The sequence below is a fragment of the Rattus norvegicus genome, chromosome 1 (genome assembly GCF_021556685.1).
Source record: "Rattus norvegicus strain SHRSP/BbbUtx chromosome 1, alternate assembly SHRSP_T2T, whole genome shotgun sequence".
Classification (NCBI taxonomy): Eukaryota; Metazoa; Chordata; class Mammalia; order Rodentia; family Muridae; genus Rattus; species Rattus norvegicus.
In genome coordinates this window covers 147572676-147591723 of record NC_141534.1, presented here as the reverse complement: position 1 = coordinate 147591723, position 19048 = coordinate 147572676, and the positions used below count along the sequence as shown (strand labels likewise).

Below are 19048 nucleotides of genomic sequence, written 5' to 3'. Positions count from 1 at the left end.
GTTCATGCCAGAAGCATGGGCTGGACTTCACTTGACTCTAAGGGAGCCCAGAAGTCTATGACAGAAGCTGGAAGCCCCCTGGGTCCATTATCCCCAGCTGAGTTGAAAGGCTCTGGGGACAGTGACCAGAGTAAGAATTAAAGAAACTCAGGGCTGGGGATTTAGCTCAGTGGTAGAGCGCTTACCTAGGAAGTGTAAGGCCCCAGCTCCGGGAAAAAAAAGAAAAAAAAAAAAGAATTAAAGAAACTCCAGAACCTACCAACATTGCCTGTGCAGCACCCCCAGGCTTTAGTGGTCTAGACCGGAACCATGATTCATCTCCTTGTTACTTTGGCACCAGAGGCAAAACACTGAAGTCAGGCTGCCACTCTCTCTGCCTGGCTTTCAGAAATGCAGTTAGGTCTGGAGTGCGCTTCCGGGTCTCTAAACAGGCCGCAAAGCTGGCTACACTAAAGGGGGAACTAAAGTACTAAAGTCCTTACCTACCACGGTATTTCAGAGGCTTGACCAGGTTACCGGAGGGAGAAGAAAAATAATCATAGCTCCATCCAGAACAGCCAAAGAGGCAGGGGGCGGTGGGACACATCAGCAGCATCTCCAGATAAACGGCTCTGTTTTAAACTCTGGCTGGGCTCTACGGAGTCTTTCAAACAGAACGGCGGCTTTACCCTTAATGTCTCCTATATTTACATGACTGTTGATGTAGTGTTGAGCAAGAAGAGGGAGAGAGGGAGAAGAAAGAGGAGAGGAAAGAGGAAAGACGCACCAGAGTTAGAGTCTATGGAGGTTGACTGTGTAAAGAGGGAGCCTGATAGGAAACGGTATTTATGGATCCAGTGTCTCTGCTGCAGTTAGGAGCTAAGGCCTCCTCAGGGGCTGTCTCTCAGCACCCCTTACTCCCGTCACTTCTTGCTCTCAGTCTTCTAGCAGCTGTGTCACATGGTGACTCATCCATAAGAAAAATAATTCAGAAACAGCGAATTTCCCCACATTTTACCAAACACCATCCAACAAACAGGCTGCTGGGTCTTTCCTGGCCCCAAGCTGTGACTTCATTAGCATCCTAGGGAGGAGTCAGTGCCCACAGGCGCCCTCACACCTGAGCTCACCTCCTCCCCGCTCAGCCGGCTCCCACAGCTGGGACCTGAGCAGCAAGTGCCAAGCCTTGCTGGAGCAACTGACCTGAAAGGCAAAGACATCCTTCACCAGAGCCTCTCCGAAGACGAAGCTGGAGCCTGCCTCGGTGTAACTCAGGAAGACCTGGAGGGAACACAGATACAGGGGCTAGGGAAGAGGATGGGAGCCATGGCCAGAAACCCAGGCTGGGGTGAGTAAGAGCTTCAGCCCAGCACCGGCGGGAGAAGGATGCCAAGGCTGCAGGTCTTCCTGTCTCAAGAGGTACCTCAGAAACATGGTCCCTGTGTGCACCCTCCAACCTGTGTGCATGAAGTTAACGAGACAAAAAGTCAAAATGGTATCTTTATCATAGTGAGTTTGTGCTAACCTGAACTACACCAGATACTATCAAAAAACAAAACAAAACAACAACAACAAAACAAGCAAACAAAAACCAGACGTATAACTTAAAGAGCTAGGAGTAGCAGCTCATGCCTGTAATCTCAGTTGGGAGACTGAGACAGGGGGATTGCCAGGTGTTCAAGGCAAAATCTATAGCTTTAAAAAAAAAAAAAGCCTGGTGTGGTGGCAGGTGCTTATAACCCCAGTGCTGGGGAGGTGACACAGGTGGATCCCCCAGGATCTCTGGTCAGCCATCCAACTCGGCAAGCTCTAGGCCAGTGAGAGACGATGAAAAGAAAGTGGACGATGCTTGATGAAGAATGCCTAAGATTATCTTCTGACCTTTATGTACATGTATACATGAGATACATACACGCCATGAAAACATATATGAGCATGCACATGTGCACCCAATCTAAGCCAGGCCGACTCCCAGAGTTTTTGAGTGGAATGACACAGAATGATAAAAACAAGATGACGTAAGCCAGGCACGACAGCACGTGCTTTTAATCCCAGTGCTTGGAAGGCAGAGGCAGGCAGATCTTTGTGAATTTGAGGCCAACCTGGTCTACATAATGAGATCCAGACCAGCAATGGATACATAATGAGAGCCTTGGGACCGTGAAAGGCAGCCTGGTTCCTGTTTGAGCTAAGACTAGACAGCCTGGTGACCCTGAAGGGACAGTAGGTGTTCCGCATGACTCCCGGGGAACCAGGCCTGTCACTAACTGCAGCCCTCCATAGATTTGTGGTCATCAGTCACATAAGGGCAATGCCCTAGGCCCCTCCACAGGTTAGAGGAAGTGACCACAGGTCATGTAGGCTCAAGACAGATCTCCATTATAATAAGGTGCCTAAAGGCCTGGGGGCTTAGCCAATGAACACCCCTTCCCAGACACTCCTCCCTGCAAAAGGTATTTAATCTCAGGCCCACCCTGAGAAGTGGAGTATGGTTTTACACATCCACTTTCTGCCATGACAATAAATGCCTTAAAACCATGGACTGCCTCTTTTCTTCAGGATCTGCCATGGGGAGCCATGAAGAAGGCCTTTGCCTACAGAGCCGCCCTAATCTCCTGTAGAAGGCCTCCCTGAGCTCCCAGCCACAGCAGCCAAGCCAAACCAAGGTCAGCCTGCCACGGTCAAGCCAAGGACTATCCCCGCAGGACCAGCTGGAGCCCCACTCTTTTCCCCTTTGGGCTAGATCCAGCCCAAGGGGCCCCACTCCATTCTCAGCCCTTCCATGGTTCCCAGTGGTACCTGGATGCCCAAGAGCCTGAGAACCAGATGGCCCCAGCCTCCTTGCAGGCCCAGGGCACCCTGGAGCCAGTTCCAGCTGTGTCCTCAGGACCTCAGACTGCACTTCCCCATCCCTGGAGCCATATCCCGTGACTTCCCTACAGCTCAACACCTACCCAGAGTAAGCATGGTCAAATTTCCCTAGTCCTGGCTCCCCAAGGGGCTGAGCCCTGTGGCGGAGTGGACAGGGGACCTCACAACCCCATAAAGAGCCTGTCTGAAAAATAAGCAGCTGAAAAAGAGAAGGAAGAAACAGACTCAAGTATGACTTCAATAAATGTTTCTAAATTCACATGCCAAGTGGATAATTTTTGGAGGTTTCTGTTGTTAGCAATTTAAACTCATTTACATCCCAAGCCACTGGAAAGCACAGCAGGTCACATGACCTGGCATCTGCATACCTAAGAACCTCACCATCTAGGAACCCACTCCATCACCAGACCCAGCCTCTGAAAGGACAAGAGTGATGGGAGTAGGGGTGGAGGTGGGAGTGTTCCATGGGCTTGTGGCCCCAGCAAGCCCCTGGCCAGGCCCCTATTCTCACCCCAGATATGGGGCCCTAGTCTCTCTGGCCCCAAACCATCTCTGTGACCTCCACGTCTACCTTCCCTGAATCAAGTGGCCTCTCCCCAATTCCCCAGAAGCAGGGCCCAACATACACACCTGGATCTGATCCCCTAGCCACTGGAATGCAATGAACCCTGGTTCTGTTCTGATGACGAAGAGCCCAAGCACAAACTGCAGCCCAAGGCCCCAGGACACAGCTCGCCATGACACCTGCCAGCCAACAGAAAGGTCCTAGTGAGTTTAGCAGCTTGGGGGGATCCACAGGTCCACTGCAAGGTATGGAATGGGGGAGTGGGGCGCAGGAAGGACACAATGAGCTTTGTCCTGCCTGTAGCAGTCTCGGTCTAGCCTAGCACTAGGCCTGCTGCCGACAGTTACACGGAATTCAGACTAGGCCAGGCTCTTGGCAGGTGAAGCAGTGAACAGTACAGTATTCTGCGGGCTGGCATGCAGCCTGCCTGGTCTCCAGCATGACATGGCATTCGGTTCTCAGACCATGGCCTTAGGATATAAGCAGAGGTTGCCCAGTCCAGCTCCTCTCTAGCTCAGTATACAATATCTGTCTGTCTGGACCCTTACTGTCTGTCTGTCCTCTCTGAGTCTCAGCAACCCAGATTTCAGGTTTCTTGATGACCTGTGTGACAGAAGAGCCCAGGCCCTAAGGCTGCATTTCTCAAGCAGCACAGAATGAATCCTTGACCTCCTCTCCCTCACAGGACAGCATCTCGAGTGTAGACACCCATGCAACCATGCTCAGAAGCACACCAGGGTCCTGATCCTGGGGCATGGTTGCTCTATGGTTGCCATGGAGACAATGAGAGGAGCCCATCCATCCAATACAGCAGGGCCTTCCCTGGTGGGCAGGACATTGTATATATCAGTTACCTGGAAGCTTGCTGGGCCAGCCTCGGTCCAGAATTTCTAACTCCATATGTGAGGAGTCATGCCCAAGAGTTAGTGTTTCCAGTATGTTCCAAGGAGATATTGTGAGCCCTGGTTAGGGAAGCGGACCTTAAGAACCACTATTTTAAGCTAATGATTTCAGGATACCCTTGGCTCCCCTAATGGAACCAGAATCTCCGGTTCTCTTTTCTGGGGTAAGGTGGTTCCTGAGCCCAGGGACCTAAGCTAAGGAACATATCACCAAGGACATAAATAACTCCAGCAGCCTGTGAGTTTGGAGATATATCAGCAGTCCTCCCGAGAAAGCCCCTGTCCTCTGGAGAATTCAAAGGCTTCTTCTTAACAGATAACTTCCCACTTAGGTCTCCAGTCTCGAAATGTCCCTCAACAGCTGCACAGGGAACTTAGCCCAGTGCGTGTTGCTCTTCTCCAGCTGAACATACATCTCCCAGCAGGAGCATACATCTTACTCCCGCCCCAGCCCACAGGGAGCATCCACTGGCTTCCAGCCTGGGTAGCCAGCTGAACACTCACCGCACGGTGATGCTTTGAGCCAGCAAAGAGAAGGACAAGGAACACACAGATCCCTGCAAAGGACACCAGCTGTTCAGGCCGCTGGGCGGTGTCCAGAGATAGCCACAAGATCAGGCCCACACCAGCAGCAAGGGCTAGACCTCTATAGGAGAGAAAGAAGAGAGATGCAAAGTCATAAACCTTAACATCTCTGTCTCTGTCTCTGTCTGTCTCTCTCTCACATACACACACACACACACACACACACACACATACACATACACACATGCACATAGACACACACATGCATACAGACACACACACACACACACACACACACATACACACACACACACACATACTTAGTAGTCCAGGGATTCTACCCAATGCCCTGTGGGTTATAGGTTCTTTACTCTGAGTGTTGGATGCACCAAGCCCAATTCCCTCCCATTCTTTTGGGTGGTTCTTTGGTATAGTTTTCTCAGAGGTATTTACCCAACCAGAGCTCAGCTGTGTGTGCCAGAGAAATCCTCAGCTCTCTGGAATTTCTCTCTTAGCCTCATTTCTAGTTCAATATGCCACCGCTGTAGAAGGCACAGGTAATAACCCTTGGCTGAATCCCTGCTATCTCCCTGGGGCTGCTTCTGCAGAGACACAGGATGCAAGAACTGTGGGGCTGGCTTCCTCCAAGAGACTGCAAAGGATGTTGGGAACAGCCTTGGGAATGTGGGTGTAGAAGTATATAGCAGAACTAAGACTACCCTGGAGACCCCATAACAGTAGATCTATGGGGATTGGGCAACATTGGCCTAGGAAAGCCACAGGCATCAGTGTACAATTCCAACCCATGGGAACATGTCTGTAGACTGAGCCCAGCAAAGCCACAAGGCTGAGTTGTCTAGGGTGCCCAAGACATAGCACCTGGAGTGAAAAATGATTCTGGAGTCTGAAGATTCAAGGTCTTGAGCTGGCAAGATGGCTCAGCAGGTAAATCTGACGATCTGAATTCAACCCCCTATGGTGAAAAGAGGGAACAGACTCCCAAAAGTTGTCTTCTGACATTCACACCCACTCCATCTACCAGGTACACACACACACACACACACACACACACACACACTAATAGTAATAATAGTATTTTTTAAATTAATAGTCTTGTGTTCTTGAACTTCGCACCTGCTTGGGTCCATCTTCTTATCTCTCTCACCCTTTTGGACTGTGTCCTACCCATCTGCTTTGTTTTAGAAGTGAGCACTTGTTTTCGTGTATAGACTCATAGCTAAGAGGAGTTTGCCCTGGCCATCAGGTGAGACTTTGGACTCTGAACTCTCCTGTTGATGTCTGGCCAGGTAGAGACTCTGAACAATTTGTATGGGAAGCCATGTTGTGTGTGTGACAATCAGGGAGTTGGGTCAAGGGTGGGTATGCTATGGCTTAGGTGTGGTTTTTTTCCCACGTTGTTGTTTTGAGATAGAGTCTCATGTTGCCCGAGCTGGCTTCAAGCTCCTGTTTCTATCTCCAAAGCACTGGGATTATAGGTGCTCACCACCATGTCAGATTTTTCATGGTGAAATTTAACTGTCACTTTAAGAGGACTTTAAGGAGAGGCCTTTAAAAGATAATTAGATTATCTCTTGTTTCTCCCTTGAAGAAACAGGTTAATCATAGGGGACCCTAGGGAATGGAATGCTCGCTCCACGTGAGTCTGGATTAGCTGCTGTGGATAGCAGGCAGGTAGTATAAATCAAGTGGCCTCTTCTATTTTATTCCTTCCATGGGTCCTTGCTTGCCCTTCTGCTACCATGAGCTGAAGTGTAAGGCCAGATGCCAACCAGAGCTCTTGGACTTCTCAGACTCCAGAATCACGGGCCAAAGCAAAACTCTGTTCTTTATAAGTTGTTCTGTCTGTGGTGCTCAGTTATAGCAACAGAAAAGAATGGCAGGGGTCTGACACTCTAGCCTTCCTTTCCTCTCTATGGTATCTCTGTGGTTTATGGTTTCCAGAGCCATTTTTTTTTAAGATTTATTATATTTTTAGTTATGTATGTATGTGGGAGAGTGGGTATGTAAGTGCAGGTGCCCACTGAGGCCTGAGAATTTTCTGGAATTATAGGCAGCTGTAACCCATCCATTGTGGGTGCTTGGAACTAAACAAGAGTCCTCTGCAAGAGTGGTAGTTTTGTTAACCACCAAGCCATTTCTTATACTCTAGGACTATTAAAAGAATGGTTTACTAAAAAAATTTTTATTACTGGTTGTGGTGTGTGTGTGTGTGTGTGTGTGTGTGTGTGTGTGTGTGTATACACATGTGTGTGGAGGTCAAAGAAAAACTTCTGGGAGTCTGTTTTTGCCTTCCACCATGGCCTCTAGGGATCAAACACAAAACTATTTTTCAGAACCATCAGAACCATGGCTAATTACATCAGAATGCCCTGGGGGCTAATTTAAAGTGTTGGCACTCGGCCCAACCTAGCCTGTTGAGCTGGGCTCCAGGGGTGTCCCTAGGTATCCGTGGTCTCTGTAGCTGGGATTTAAGCTGGCCCCAGGGGGTCTGCCTAATAAGACATCTAGGAAAGGCCTGTGTGCTTGGTGGCCAGACTCTCTGAATATAGGAAACTCTCACAAGTCTGGCTTTAGCCCTCAGTTACCCATTGCAACAATCAAAACAAAGAAACTAACAAAACAAAACAAAACAAAAACAAACAAACAAACAAACAAAACAAAACAAAAACAAAAAACAAAAAAAAAAAAAAACGATGAAACAGAGCTGACCAGTGCTTTTGAAACCACCCAGCACCTCTGCCCAGGGCCCCAGAGGACAAGCAGGGCAGAGCCCATTCTGAGGCTAAGGGTGTACTCACCTTTTCAGCCAGAGGCTCAGGCAAGAATGGCCTTGAAACTTCACACACCTCCTCAGCTTGGACCCCAGAAGCCTCTTTAGCAGATCATAGGCCAGAAAGACGAGAACCACACAGGTGATGATCAACAGTGCTAGGGCCCTCTGGAGGTCCAGGAGGCAGGCGACCATCAAGAAGCCAAGACATGCTGCAGGAGGAGTGGTCAGCAGGCTTGGCAGGAGAACATATTGTTCTTAAACCCTGCAGCCCAGTCCCCTGGCTCCCCTCATCCACCCAGAGTGTTAAGGGTAGGAAACTCAGTTCCTCGCAGCCTTGCTTTCCTAACCTAGAAGTGAGCACCTGTCCCTACTGGGTCAGAAGGGCATAAGGGGGCTGAGGATGCCGCTCAGTGCTTGAGGCTTGCCCAGCCTGCCTGAGTTCCTGACAAAAGGGTAAAAAAGACCTCTGCACATTATAAAGCGGTGGCAGAGACTGAGAAACGAAATAATTTAACAGCATTCACTGAGCACCTGGCAGAGCCATGCTAAATCTACAGAGGACGGGGCTGGGTAAGTCAATGACTCTGTATGACTCCAGGTTGTCCTCTATCCTATCTGTCAGTCAATGATGCCCCAGTGTGTGTATATGTGTGTGTGTGTGTGTGTGTGTGTGTGCGTGTGTGTGTATGTGTGTGTATGTGTGTGTGCGTGTATGCGTGTGTGTATGTGTGTGTATGTGTGTGTGTATGTGTGTATGTGTGTATGTGTATGTATATGTGTGTGTGTTGTATGTTTATGTATCTGTGGGCACATGCGTGTGCACAGCATTACTAGGTTTGGGTCAGGCCACACTACGACAGACTCTTTTTCTCTCTACTCTCGCTGCTGCTATAAAAGAGATGGCAGGCGCCCTACTATGTCTGTGGGTCTGTAATCCTCACCTCTAGGAGTTCAGCAAGCTCAGGTTACTGGACTCAGGGAACTTGATAAGACCCACTGCTGTGACCCCACAGTCACTGAGGAGGACTGCTGCCCAGGCAACCTGACTACAAGCACATGCTGTGAACTACTCATTAACTATATGGCACATGACTGTCCTCCTCTCTCTCTGAAACATCTAAGAAGGGGAACTTGACTCTCTCTCCTGGATGGGAACTCATACAGTCCCTCCCATGCTGCCTGCCCATGGAGTTGAGAACTCTACTGTAAGTGGGCTCCAGACCTGAGCAGGCCCCTAGGCTTTAACATGACTCCATGATGGAGCACCATCCAGGCTGAAAACTCCGCGCAGACAGCAGCACTTGCCAAAATGAAAACAGGCCTAACCCATCAAAGTCTGCAGTTCTGGGGAAGCCTCTAAGTGGACTAGCCTTGCCTTTTAGCTTCTGTAGCTCTGCTGTTGGCTAACTGTTCTTGTTAACTGAAGTATGTCAGTTCAGAACAAAATTTTTGTGCTGAACCACTCACCCCGAGAAAAGCCCAGGTCTATACCGGGATCCCGAAATGCTCAGCGTAGACCCCAGCTAGCTAGCAAAACTTTTGTATTGGCTTGAACCTGGGTCGGAGTAGTCTTCGCTGATGGATACCCCACAACACTGTTAATACAGCTCCTACCCAAAATGACAATCAGACTCATGACAGAATTCTTACATGGGTATTGGAGACCTGTGCTTGTGTGTTAAGCCCTTCACTGATGGAGCCATCTCCCACCCTCGACAATGACAGTTTTTCTTCCTAGAGTTCCCTGAGCCAGTATGAGCTTTTGCCTCACAAAAGGAGCATGGCAGCAGCGAGGGAAGATGCTTCTCCCTGGCTTTTGAGTTTCAGAATCCAGGGCCTCAGAGAGTGGAAAGGGCTTAGCCAACCAAAGAACAATGGGGAAGCAGTTCATAGAAATATGATCTCACCTCACCTGCCACTCATTAGCATATTACTTAGAACAACAATCTTCCTGGAGCTGGGGAAAATTGAAGCTTGACCCTCACGAACAGGTCTAACCCAGGGCTTTTGTGGCAGGGCAAGCTGAGGAACCCAGGCCTTCCTTCCTGAGAGGAGTTCCAACAGGGCACAGGCCTTCAGAGAGGAACGTTGTGTGCGGCCTGTAGGTTGGAAAACTCCTGAGCTCTGCACACCCACAGCAAGCACAGAAGCTCTGGAAGAGACCCCGTTCCCACATAGGGGTGTGGGGAGACGTGGGGGCCCAGGGCCAGTGGAGAAAAGGGACATCAGAGTCAGCTGCCCAGAGAGAAGCTAGGACAGTTGCAGAAGTAGACAGGTCAGTAGATACTGAGGGACAGTGGTTACGACCTGCTGGAGAAAGGGTTCTGAAGGGATAGTCCATAGTGACAGAAATCAGGTTCCCGTCACTCAAGGGATGACGAAATTGAAGCTTGTGTCAAGTTGAAGAAATAAAGTTCCCTTTCTCTCACTAGGAGCTCCCGCAGAGCAGGACTTTCTTTACCCCTTCCAGCAGTAAGGTCTCCTTCCCTCCTTCTCTCTTCCTTCCCTCCCTTTCTCCCTCCCTTCTTCTCTCCCTCCCACAGCCAAGAAAACCTTGAATTATAACCATAAAACCAACTGAACAACATCAACAAACCCAAAATCTCACACCATAAGCGCAAAAAATTCACCATGTAGCTGATGACGACCTTGAATTCTGATCTAGCCTCCTCCATCTCCCGAGGGCTGGGATACAGGACATGCCATGATTCCCAGTTTTGTGCAGTGCTGGGAGTGAGCACAGAGCTCTGTGCACACTAGGCGAGAACTCTACCAGCTGAGCTACAACCCCAGTCCTTTAAAAAGAAAATTGTAATTTATCGTGAGGGTGGCATGCAGGTGCAAAGCCCAGAGGACAACTTTTAGGAGCCTGTGCCTTCCTTCCACACCTACCTGGGGGTTGCAGACAGAACTCAAGTCATCAGTTTATGTGACAAACAATTTTAGTCACTGAATCATCATCTCCCTGACCAAGCTGGTTTTGGGTACAAGGTCTAATGTAACCCAGGCTGGCCTCCAATTCACTATCTAGATGAGGCTAGTCTTTCCTTCTGCTCTTCCAGGCACCAGTGGGCCATTTCTTCATCTTCTTTCTGAAAAGTACCCTCAGTTCAAAGACATGTTCACTGTCTCCCATTGAGAGCACCTGGCAGGCTGGAGAGATGGCTCAGTGGTTAAGAACACTGACTGATCCAGAGGTCCTGAGTTCAAATCCCAGCAACCACATGGTGACTCACAACCATCTGTAAGGGGATCTGATGCCCTCTTCTGGTGTGTCTGAAGACAGCTACAATGTACTTATAAATAAATAAATAAATCATATATATATTATTTTATTTTATTTTTTTTAAAAAAGAGCACCTGGCATCTTCAGCCTCTGTCACACACTGACCCCTAGGAGTCCCTTCTTGTTCTCATAAAAAAACAAATGAATAAAAATCTCTCAACAGGGATTGGCAGCTCATGCCTAAATCTCAGCACTTAGGAGGCTAAGGCAGGTGGACTGCCATGAGTTTGAGGCTAACCTGTGCTATACAGTGAACTTTAGGCCAGCCTAAGCTACAAAGTAAGACTCTTAAAAACAAACAACCATTCTTTCTCTTCCTCCTTCTCCTCCTCTCCCACCCCCTTCCTCTTCTTCGGGATTTTGTTTTTTTTTTTTGAGACAGGGTTTCTCTTTGTAGGCCTGGCTGTCCATTTCCTTTTCCTTTTCTTTTTCTTTTTTAAGTTCAGGGCCCCACTAAGTAGCTCTAGCTGGCTTAGAACTCAGAGATCAGCCTGTCTCTGCTTTCTGAGCATTAGATAAGGGACATTCCTGCCCCTAAATCAATGGACACTGCTCAGTCCTTATCCCTTCCCTTCCCTTCCCTTCCCTTCCCTTCCCTTCCCTTCCCTTCCCTTCCCTTCCCTTCCCTTTCCTTCCCTTCCCTTCCTTTCCCTTCCCTTCCCGTCCCTACCCTTCCCTTCCTGAAGTCATTGGCCTTGCAAGTTCTTTACATGTAGCTGGTCCAAGACTTTCTGTCCCTGACTCGTTTCTCAATTCATTCTGCAGATATCCTTTGGAAACAACTTCATCTGCTCATGGCTTAGCAAATGGTTCCCATCTCTCCCTCCTGGTGGAGACCATCTCCTTCGTCTGTGCTCTGTAGAAAGCACCATTGTTTCTCCATCATCCAAGCAGGAAGCTGGACCAGCCTTAACCTGAGACCTCTTCCATCCTGTGCACTCGGTCACTTCCCAGGGTCAGCAAGCACTGATCGCTCCCTCCATTCTCAGAGCAGCCAGTGCGTCCTTTACTTGATCCTCACACACACTGGGGCCTCACTGTCTTCTCTGTCTCTCCTGCAGCCATGTTTGATCTCGCAGTGTGATGCCAATATAGACGCTTCTCAGTTTAAATCCTTCCATGCATATCTCTGGACTTCTGAGTCAAATCCAAGTTCCTGAATTTATCAACTGCCTCCCTCACTCCTGATTACCAGGCCTTTCAGAGTCCTCCAGACTCAGGAGACTCAGGCTGGGCACCCTTCAGGAACCTAGCCCCAGCTACACTAGACTATCAAAGCCCACACCCTACTTGTCTTCACCTTTGCTCCCTGACCTTTGTGCTTTGAGGGCTGGGGTATGGAATGGTCTCAACCCTCATTGCCCTCCCCCCTATCCAGGTGGCCCAACACCATGAACTCTGAAAGTTACCATCTTCCCTCCCAGGAGGCTTGTTTCGTGTGAGCATATTTCCCTTACTCCGGGGGAAAGACTTGGGAATGGGATCGAGTTTGGCTTGACAAACCTGAGCTCCTATCTTGAGCTGGCTGAGTTGGTGCTGAACAGACTTACTTGGTTGACTGGGTGAGCGAATGAGCCTGCTTCATGATACGGGTACTAGAGGGGCAGTGACTGCCTCCCGAATGGGGAATGAGCCAAGATGAGCCATGCTTACCAGTAGAGAGCAGGCCTTTGCAGATCCATCCAAACAGCTGCCGGTGCTCCCTGCAGAAGCTTCTCGCTTGCACAGTCGGCTGCAGACTCCTCCTGAGGAGAGGACCGCCAGGGTTCATAAGTATCTACCCCAACTTCCACCCCAATGGGGAGCCCCAAAACCTGCAGGTGGAAGCTACTCAGCTATATTCTCAGTGTGGTAATGGAATAAGTCAGGGCTGCTCTTGCTACCTTACACGGCTGAAAAGAACTGCAGTGTGAAGACACAGGCCGTGGTTCTTACATGTTGAAGATGTTGAAGCTTGAGGCCCCTGAACAGCGCCACCTCTGATCTTGGGTGAGGGAAGGAACTGAATCATAGGTAGAGGTTATGGCCATTCAGAAAGACAGATTCCGGACTGACCAACCTCCTCCTTGCTTTGACCTGACCACTGAGCAAGACCAAGAGGGTCTCAACTCGGTATTGTTCCCCTTGGATAGGAACATTTATTATCTGAGTCCTCAGTGCCTGAAAGGACATGTAAAAGTATGCAGTTGACCGTTCCCACTGCCTCCGGTGTCCAGGGTCACTTGTCTGTCCCTTATTTGTCACTTGTTTGCTACCCAAATCTCGAAGTTCCGTCGGCCAAGCAACTGATAGCTGCACACTGCTCACGAAGTTCAATCCTCTGTTACTGCTACAGGGGCTCCCCTTGGGGGGTGGGGAGATACATCTTCTCAAGTCCCCTCAAGCAGTTAGAGGTCCCACCACCACCACCACCACCACACCCTGTCCTTGGAGGGGACAGAGCAGAATTTGGCTAGCCAGGACCCTCAAGGCTCACACCAGACCCTGTGGGCTGGTCCCTTCACCTCTGTGTAAAGTGGGAAGTCTGGGGGTTGGGGATTTAGCTCAGTGGTAGAGCTCTTGCCTAGCAAGCGCAAGGCCCTGGGTTCAGTCCCTAGCTCCGGGGGGAAAAAAAAAGTGGGAAGTCTGGCTGGGTCCAGGAGTGTCACAAACTGGACCTCAGAATTCCCAAAGTGGCTCAACAACTGAATGGGGCAGTAGGCACACGAGGGAGGTGGGGAGGCCTAGCCAATTGGGGCCTGAGAAGCCCTGTGTATGCAATGGGATTACATCCTGGCTGGTTTCAATCACCTGGCCTGGCTTGCCCCAAGGCCTGCTAAGCTCACTGGCCCCTTGTCTTCCCTGAGTCCGACTTCCATCTTCTCTTCCTCTACCCTCACAGAGATCACCTACCATCGGGAGAAGGCCTTCCGCTCTGCTTTGTTCAGGCCACCTTCACCCTCCGGCAGGCTTGAGTGACTGTGAGGGAGTCGGCCTTCCTCCTAAAGCCAACAGGGAGCAGTCAGGGCCAGCCTTCCCACCAAGAGACCGCTATGCCTGAGGAGCATGGAGAGAGGAAAGACCCTGGCAGCCCCACGCACATACGGACACCTCATGAGAAGACTGAGGTAAAGACTGGACTTCTGCATACTTAATTAGAGTCTTCAATGCATGCATTGAGTATGTACCATGTACAGACACATCCTGCCCCAGAATTCCACTGTGGCTTCCTGGAGACCAGAAGGAAACCCCTAAGGAAGGTCCTAGGCAGGCCTTCCCCACCTCATGACTCAGGGCACCTCTTCCCTCTCTATCCAAGTAGTTATCTGGGGAAGCTGGGGGTGCATTTAGTGAAAGAGAGGGAGCCTTGCTGGGGAAGGGAGAGAAGGAGAAGTATGCTATGCTTTACAGTTCTCAGCTGGGCCTTTGAGGAGCCAAGACAAGTTCTTTGAAAGCTGAGTCTTCCTCAGACACCCCACCCCACCATCTGCTTCTCCTCTCATCTTGTAGACCAGATAGATGTTCTTCCCTCCTGGGACCTTTGCTGACAGCACACAGTGGGTACAGCACACAATGGGGACTGAGGACACGTTTAAGGGGTGAAATAAGGGAGGCTGCTTTGTGCTGGGGAGGCGCTATGCAAGCAGAGCTGAGGAGACAGAGTGAGGCAAACACACAGACCTCCCCTCCCCTCTGAGATGCCAGTCAAGCTGAGCCCCCTCCCACCCCACCCCCACCTCCATGAGATGCCAGTAAAACTGAGGGGCCCTCCCACCATGAGCTGCCAGTCAAGCTGAGCCCTGCCCCCCACCCCAGTTGCCAGTCAACTGAGGTGCTCTAGGGGAAGGAGACAGACCATGCTTTCCAGGAATTCTGCCCCCATGTTCTCCAGGCCGTGGGCCATAGGCGTGAGGGAAATGGACTCTCTTTGCCTCTGTGTGTTGTCTGCCATGTGCTTGGCTCTTCAGCTGAAAGACAAAGGAGTCATGGATGTCCAAAGCAGAAGAGAGGGCCAGGTGAGAGAAGAGGAACCAGAGAGAAAGAGAAAGAGAGGGAGAGGGAGAGGGGGAGGGGGAGGGAGGAGAGGAAAGAGGAGGGAGAGGGAGAGACCCTTTCTACCCTCACTTCTGATCTTGGAATAGGCAAGTCTTTGTAAGGTCCAACAGTAAGCTGTCCCTTAGTCATCAGTCACCAGGAAGGGAAAGAGGGAATTGTATAGGTGCCCCGTGTGGGCACTGCTCAGAAAAGAGGTCCCAGTATTCTTTACTTCCTACAACAGGTGAAAATTATTGCGGGGGTAGGGGGAGCATTCATGTCATCCATCTTGAAAACTTGGCTCCAGTCCCTGGGTCCAAACATATCTGAAGTCAGTGCTACCCTAGGCTGTTCCATTCAAAACCCAAAATTCGTCTTTCTCAGTGAAGCTGCGTTTAGATGTCAGCTCACCTGTAAAACAGAGCCCAGACTCCCGTTTCCTCACTGTGGTGCCTCTTTTGCCCACACCTTAGGCATTTCCTACTCTATCCAAAGAGCAGCTGGCTAAGCAGACCTTCCCAGACACATACCCTCATGAGGACGTGTGGAACACGCAGCCACCAGACCTGGTAAATGCCTGCTCCCTGGGCACTCACAGACACAGGGCTGCATAGAGAGGGGAGAGGGTCCTGTACTACTCACTTATCTGCAGTGAGAAGGCAGCGTCAGGACGGACTGACTGAAGCGCAGGTTACTGTAGGGAGGGCTGGGTCCAACCTGCTTGGGCTTTGGCCTGTTCACTTCTGTGGAAATTCCTGGGCAGAGTCCAAAACTGAAGTAGGTTGGGCTTCCCCAGAGCTCTGGGCCATCGTGAGGGCGGGGACCCCAGCCCTGTTCCAGAAAAAATGTGATGGGGTAACCTGACTCACTCAAACCAGGTCCTCTGTGGTCCTGCCCTCTGTCTGCCACCCTTTCCCAAACCAACCTCTTCCTGGCCTTGCTCCAGGCAGCCTCCTCTAGGAAGCCACCTTGGTTATTCTTACCCTCCTCCTCTTTCTGTCAGCATCCTGGAAACTCATCTTCATGTTGCAGCTCAGTGTCCTTTTCTCACAGCATCAGCAACTCATTTTCCAGAACTAGAAGATACAGAAAATGCTGTCTCTGTCACAAACATGGGGGTGGCTCAGGGCTAAGCATCACACAGTCTCAAAAACAAGCTAAAATCACACCGTTTCCTTCTCTCCTTTCTTCCTAAAGTGACACCCGAGTTACACTGCAAAGTTGAGGGACAACCCTTTCATCCTCAGTCCTCAAACTTAAACTTAGCTGACAGGATTTAATAAGTATGATGCACACGATTTAATACTTAGTGATCTTGTATGATACAAAAGTTACTCTTCACAGAGAGGCTTACGCTGGCTGTTTTGGGAAAGGGGGAAGAAGAGACCAGGCACAGTGGTAACCCTGCTCCCTAGAAAGCATCTTTTTCTATTGGGGTTGGGAGAACAGCATCTCATCTAACCCAGCCTGGCTTTGAACCTGCTGCAAAGCTGAAGATGGCTATCCAGTCAATCCTCCGGCCTCTGCGCCTCAAGTACTGTGACGACAAGTGTGCGTCTCCACACCAGGCCTTCCGTCGTGCAGAATGAAACATGAAGGTGTTATAGAAATGTACAGAGCACAGTAATCTTTCCCGTCTCCCCTTAGCTATATACCATTTCTATTATTCGTTTTCCTATAGGAAATCATACAATTTCAGGGTTTTCAGTACACACACACATACACATGCATACACTGTATCTAGAGATACAGTACCCACTGACAGGCCACTGGGTCCCCTTGATCATAGAATAAATGTTTACCTTGAGCAAGACTGGGATGGGGCCCAATCAGATACTGAAGAAGCCCCCCCTCGGCCTCAATGAAGGGAAAGGATCTTATCTGCTTTGATGCCTCTGTCCTCAGAGGCTCCTCTCGTGCATACCACACACACACTGCCCTTTTTTCCTCTCGGTGGCCAGGAGCAGGCAGAGGTACACTGAGTGAGCAGGCTGTTTTACAGTCTACCTTCTGCTGCAGCTTCAGGGGCTCTGGCCTTCTAAACAAGGATTTAGTGTTACACATGTCACAGGATGAACCTTGAGCTGGGAGCCCAAAGATCTAGATTCGCCCTGGACTCTTAAATTGAGTTATTCCCTAATCTGTGAACTGCTGCGAGTGGGAACAAACTGAGGATTAAACCAAGTGCTTGGCAGGGAGCCCAGCCCTGTCAGGCTTTCAGTTGCCTTTGCTGTCCTAGGTCCATCCTGGACTGTCTTGGCATCCTGCTTATTGCCCAAGTTGCCCTGTGCCCTTCCCAGGCTGTTCCCTTCCGTGTTGGGGTGGCCACCAGGGATCTCGCCCAGGAAGTCAAATCCCTCTGAGGCACAGAGGCACAGAGACTGAGGGAAGTCAAATCCCTCTGAGGAAGTCAGATTCCTCTGAGGCACAGAGACTTGGTAAACTGAGGGATTGGGATGCAGACAGCAGGGAAGGACAGAGAGCCGGAGGTTGGGTGCAGAGGTTGGGTGTGTGTCCTGCTTCTGCCTCTCTGCCTTAAAGCCTCACTAGCCCCTCCACTGCTGTCTGTTTCCTGAGGCAATGGTTCTCTGAGGTCCCACTTACCCTGGCAAGCCTCTGAGGGAGGCATAAGCATGAGAAAGCAGGGTGCTGGATCATGGAACACTGGAGAAAATCATATGACTACACATGTGATCTCCCAGAGATCAAAACGGCCTCAAAGAAGCTGCTGGTGCACCAAACCCCAGCCCCAGCCCCGTGCTGCTCCTTGGAGGTAGCACCTTAGTTTAGGAGTCACCTCCCATTTCAGGAAAAGACTTAGCTGTTGGGAATTGGTTCTAATGCTTTGTAATAATTCAGCTCCCACAAGCCCCACTTCCAGATGCTGAGGGTCCCTGCCCCAGGCTGGCTTCAATTAGTAATCAAGAATCGCCTTACAGCCAATGGCTGGGCAGGGAGATGGAGGCGGGACTTTTTGCTTGTGCAGGCAAGGGACAAGGACAGAAGAACAGGCAGAATTGCCATGATGGGAAGGAGAGCAGACTTAAAGGCCCAGCACCATGTAAGAACCAGGGAAAGTGGCCCTAGGAGCCACTCCCCCGATTGGGTCTGGGTTAACAGAGATGAAATAAAGATTTCAAAAGATGTTAACTCAGGAATACCAGAGGGGAGTGTGTGCTAGCCACGGAGGTTTAGAAGTGCACAGCCATTGAGCTAGTCAAGGCATATCAAAATTAGCTGGAGTGTGTGTGTGTGTGTGTGGTGTGTGCATGTGCGTGCGTGTGTGTGTGTGTGTATATGTGTGTGGTGTGTGTGTATGTGTGTGTGGTGTGTGTATGTGTGTGTGGTGTGTGTGTGTGCGTGTGCGTGTGCGTGTGTGTGTGTGTGTGTGTGTGTGTGGCCAGTGCAAGGTACACACAACCCACCTGGAGCCAAATCGGATTAACCAATTCACCACTGCACATAGCCAAAGAGCCCTTCTTCTTACTTGACATACTCATGGCCACAGTCCAAAGGGAAGGAACTGGTCTGCCACTCACCGACCTCAGTCACAGTGTGGGGTTGGTTAGAGGAGGGATACCTGGTCCCACGCCCTGCAGAGTTCAGGCCGTCAGCCAGGGAGAATTTGACTCAGTCTAGAGGTCACTGTTTGTCAATCTCTAATTGGCTGGAACTTTGGAATGGCCGCTTCTTGATCGGGTCTTACTTTTCATCTGGCTTGGCTCTATCTTGATACTCTCCACACAGTGAGGTAACTAAGGTGTTTCCTCTTTAGTCTGCTTTCAAGATATTCTGAAAACCAAGATCAACCTTCTCGAGAGCCAGTCTTCGGGTTCCCGGATGGGGCGCCTGGGTATCATGGATTTTGGGGCCAAGGCTACATCTTCCTTTGGAATGCGCCAGTTTCCTTCCATCACTGGCAAGCGTGAGAGGAGGTGAGGCGGCTGTTAATGTTGGTGTCTATTACCTTATTAGCTGAGAGCGTTGTACTTGTGGAAGGATTTGTTAGTTATACTCACAGAAACGATCTTACTTAGCCCCTCACCTTGCTTCCTACGAGAGAAGTTGACTGATGTGCTGCAGACTCGATTAATGTGCTTTAAAAAAAAAAA

The 19048-nt window shown here is 50.1% G+C and overlaps 1 protein-coding gene and 1 long non-coding RNA gene across 5 annotated transcripts in view; one reads left to right on the top strand and one right to left on the bottom strand.

Moving 5' to 3' along the window:
- Window positions 1-16012, bottom strand: part of Slc28a1 (solute carrier family 28 member 1) — a 41643-nt gene extending 25631 nt beyond the window's left edge. Inside the window, exons 1-9 of one of the 4 annotated variants that reach the window (XM_087577452.1) lie at window positions 15920-16012; window positions 15579-15767; window positions 14758-14869; window positions 13815-13903; window positions 12576-12667; window positions 7662-7845; window positions 4822-4963; window positions 3481-3594; window positions 1183-1260 (exon numbers count right to left, since the gene is read on the bottom strand). In XM_087577452.1, coding sequence (XP_087433578.1) covers window positions 1183-1260; window positions 3481-3594; window positions 4822-4963; window positions 7662-7845; window positions 12576-12667; window positions 13815-13903; window positions 14758-14853 — 795 coding nt within the window. In that variant the 5' untranslated portion in view covers window positions 14854-14869; window positions 15579-15767; window positions 15920-16012. 4 annotated transcript variants of the gene reach the window in all.
- LOC147996869 (uncharacterized) overlaps window positions 1-19048 on the top strand; it is a 41776-nt gene that overhangs the window by 3308 nt on the left and 19420 nt on the right. The window contains exon 2 of the long non-coding RNA XR_015651821.1: window positions 13804-14029. This is a non-coding gene — a long non-coding RNA (uncharacterized LOC147996869). The remainder of the gene's footprint in view (window positions 1-13803; window positions 14030-19048) is intronic.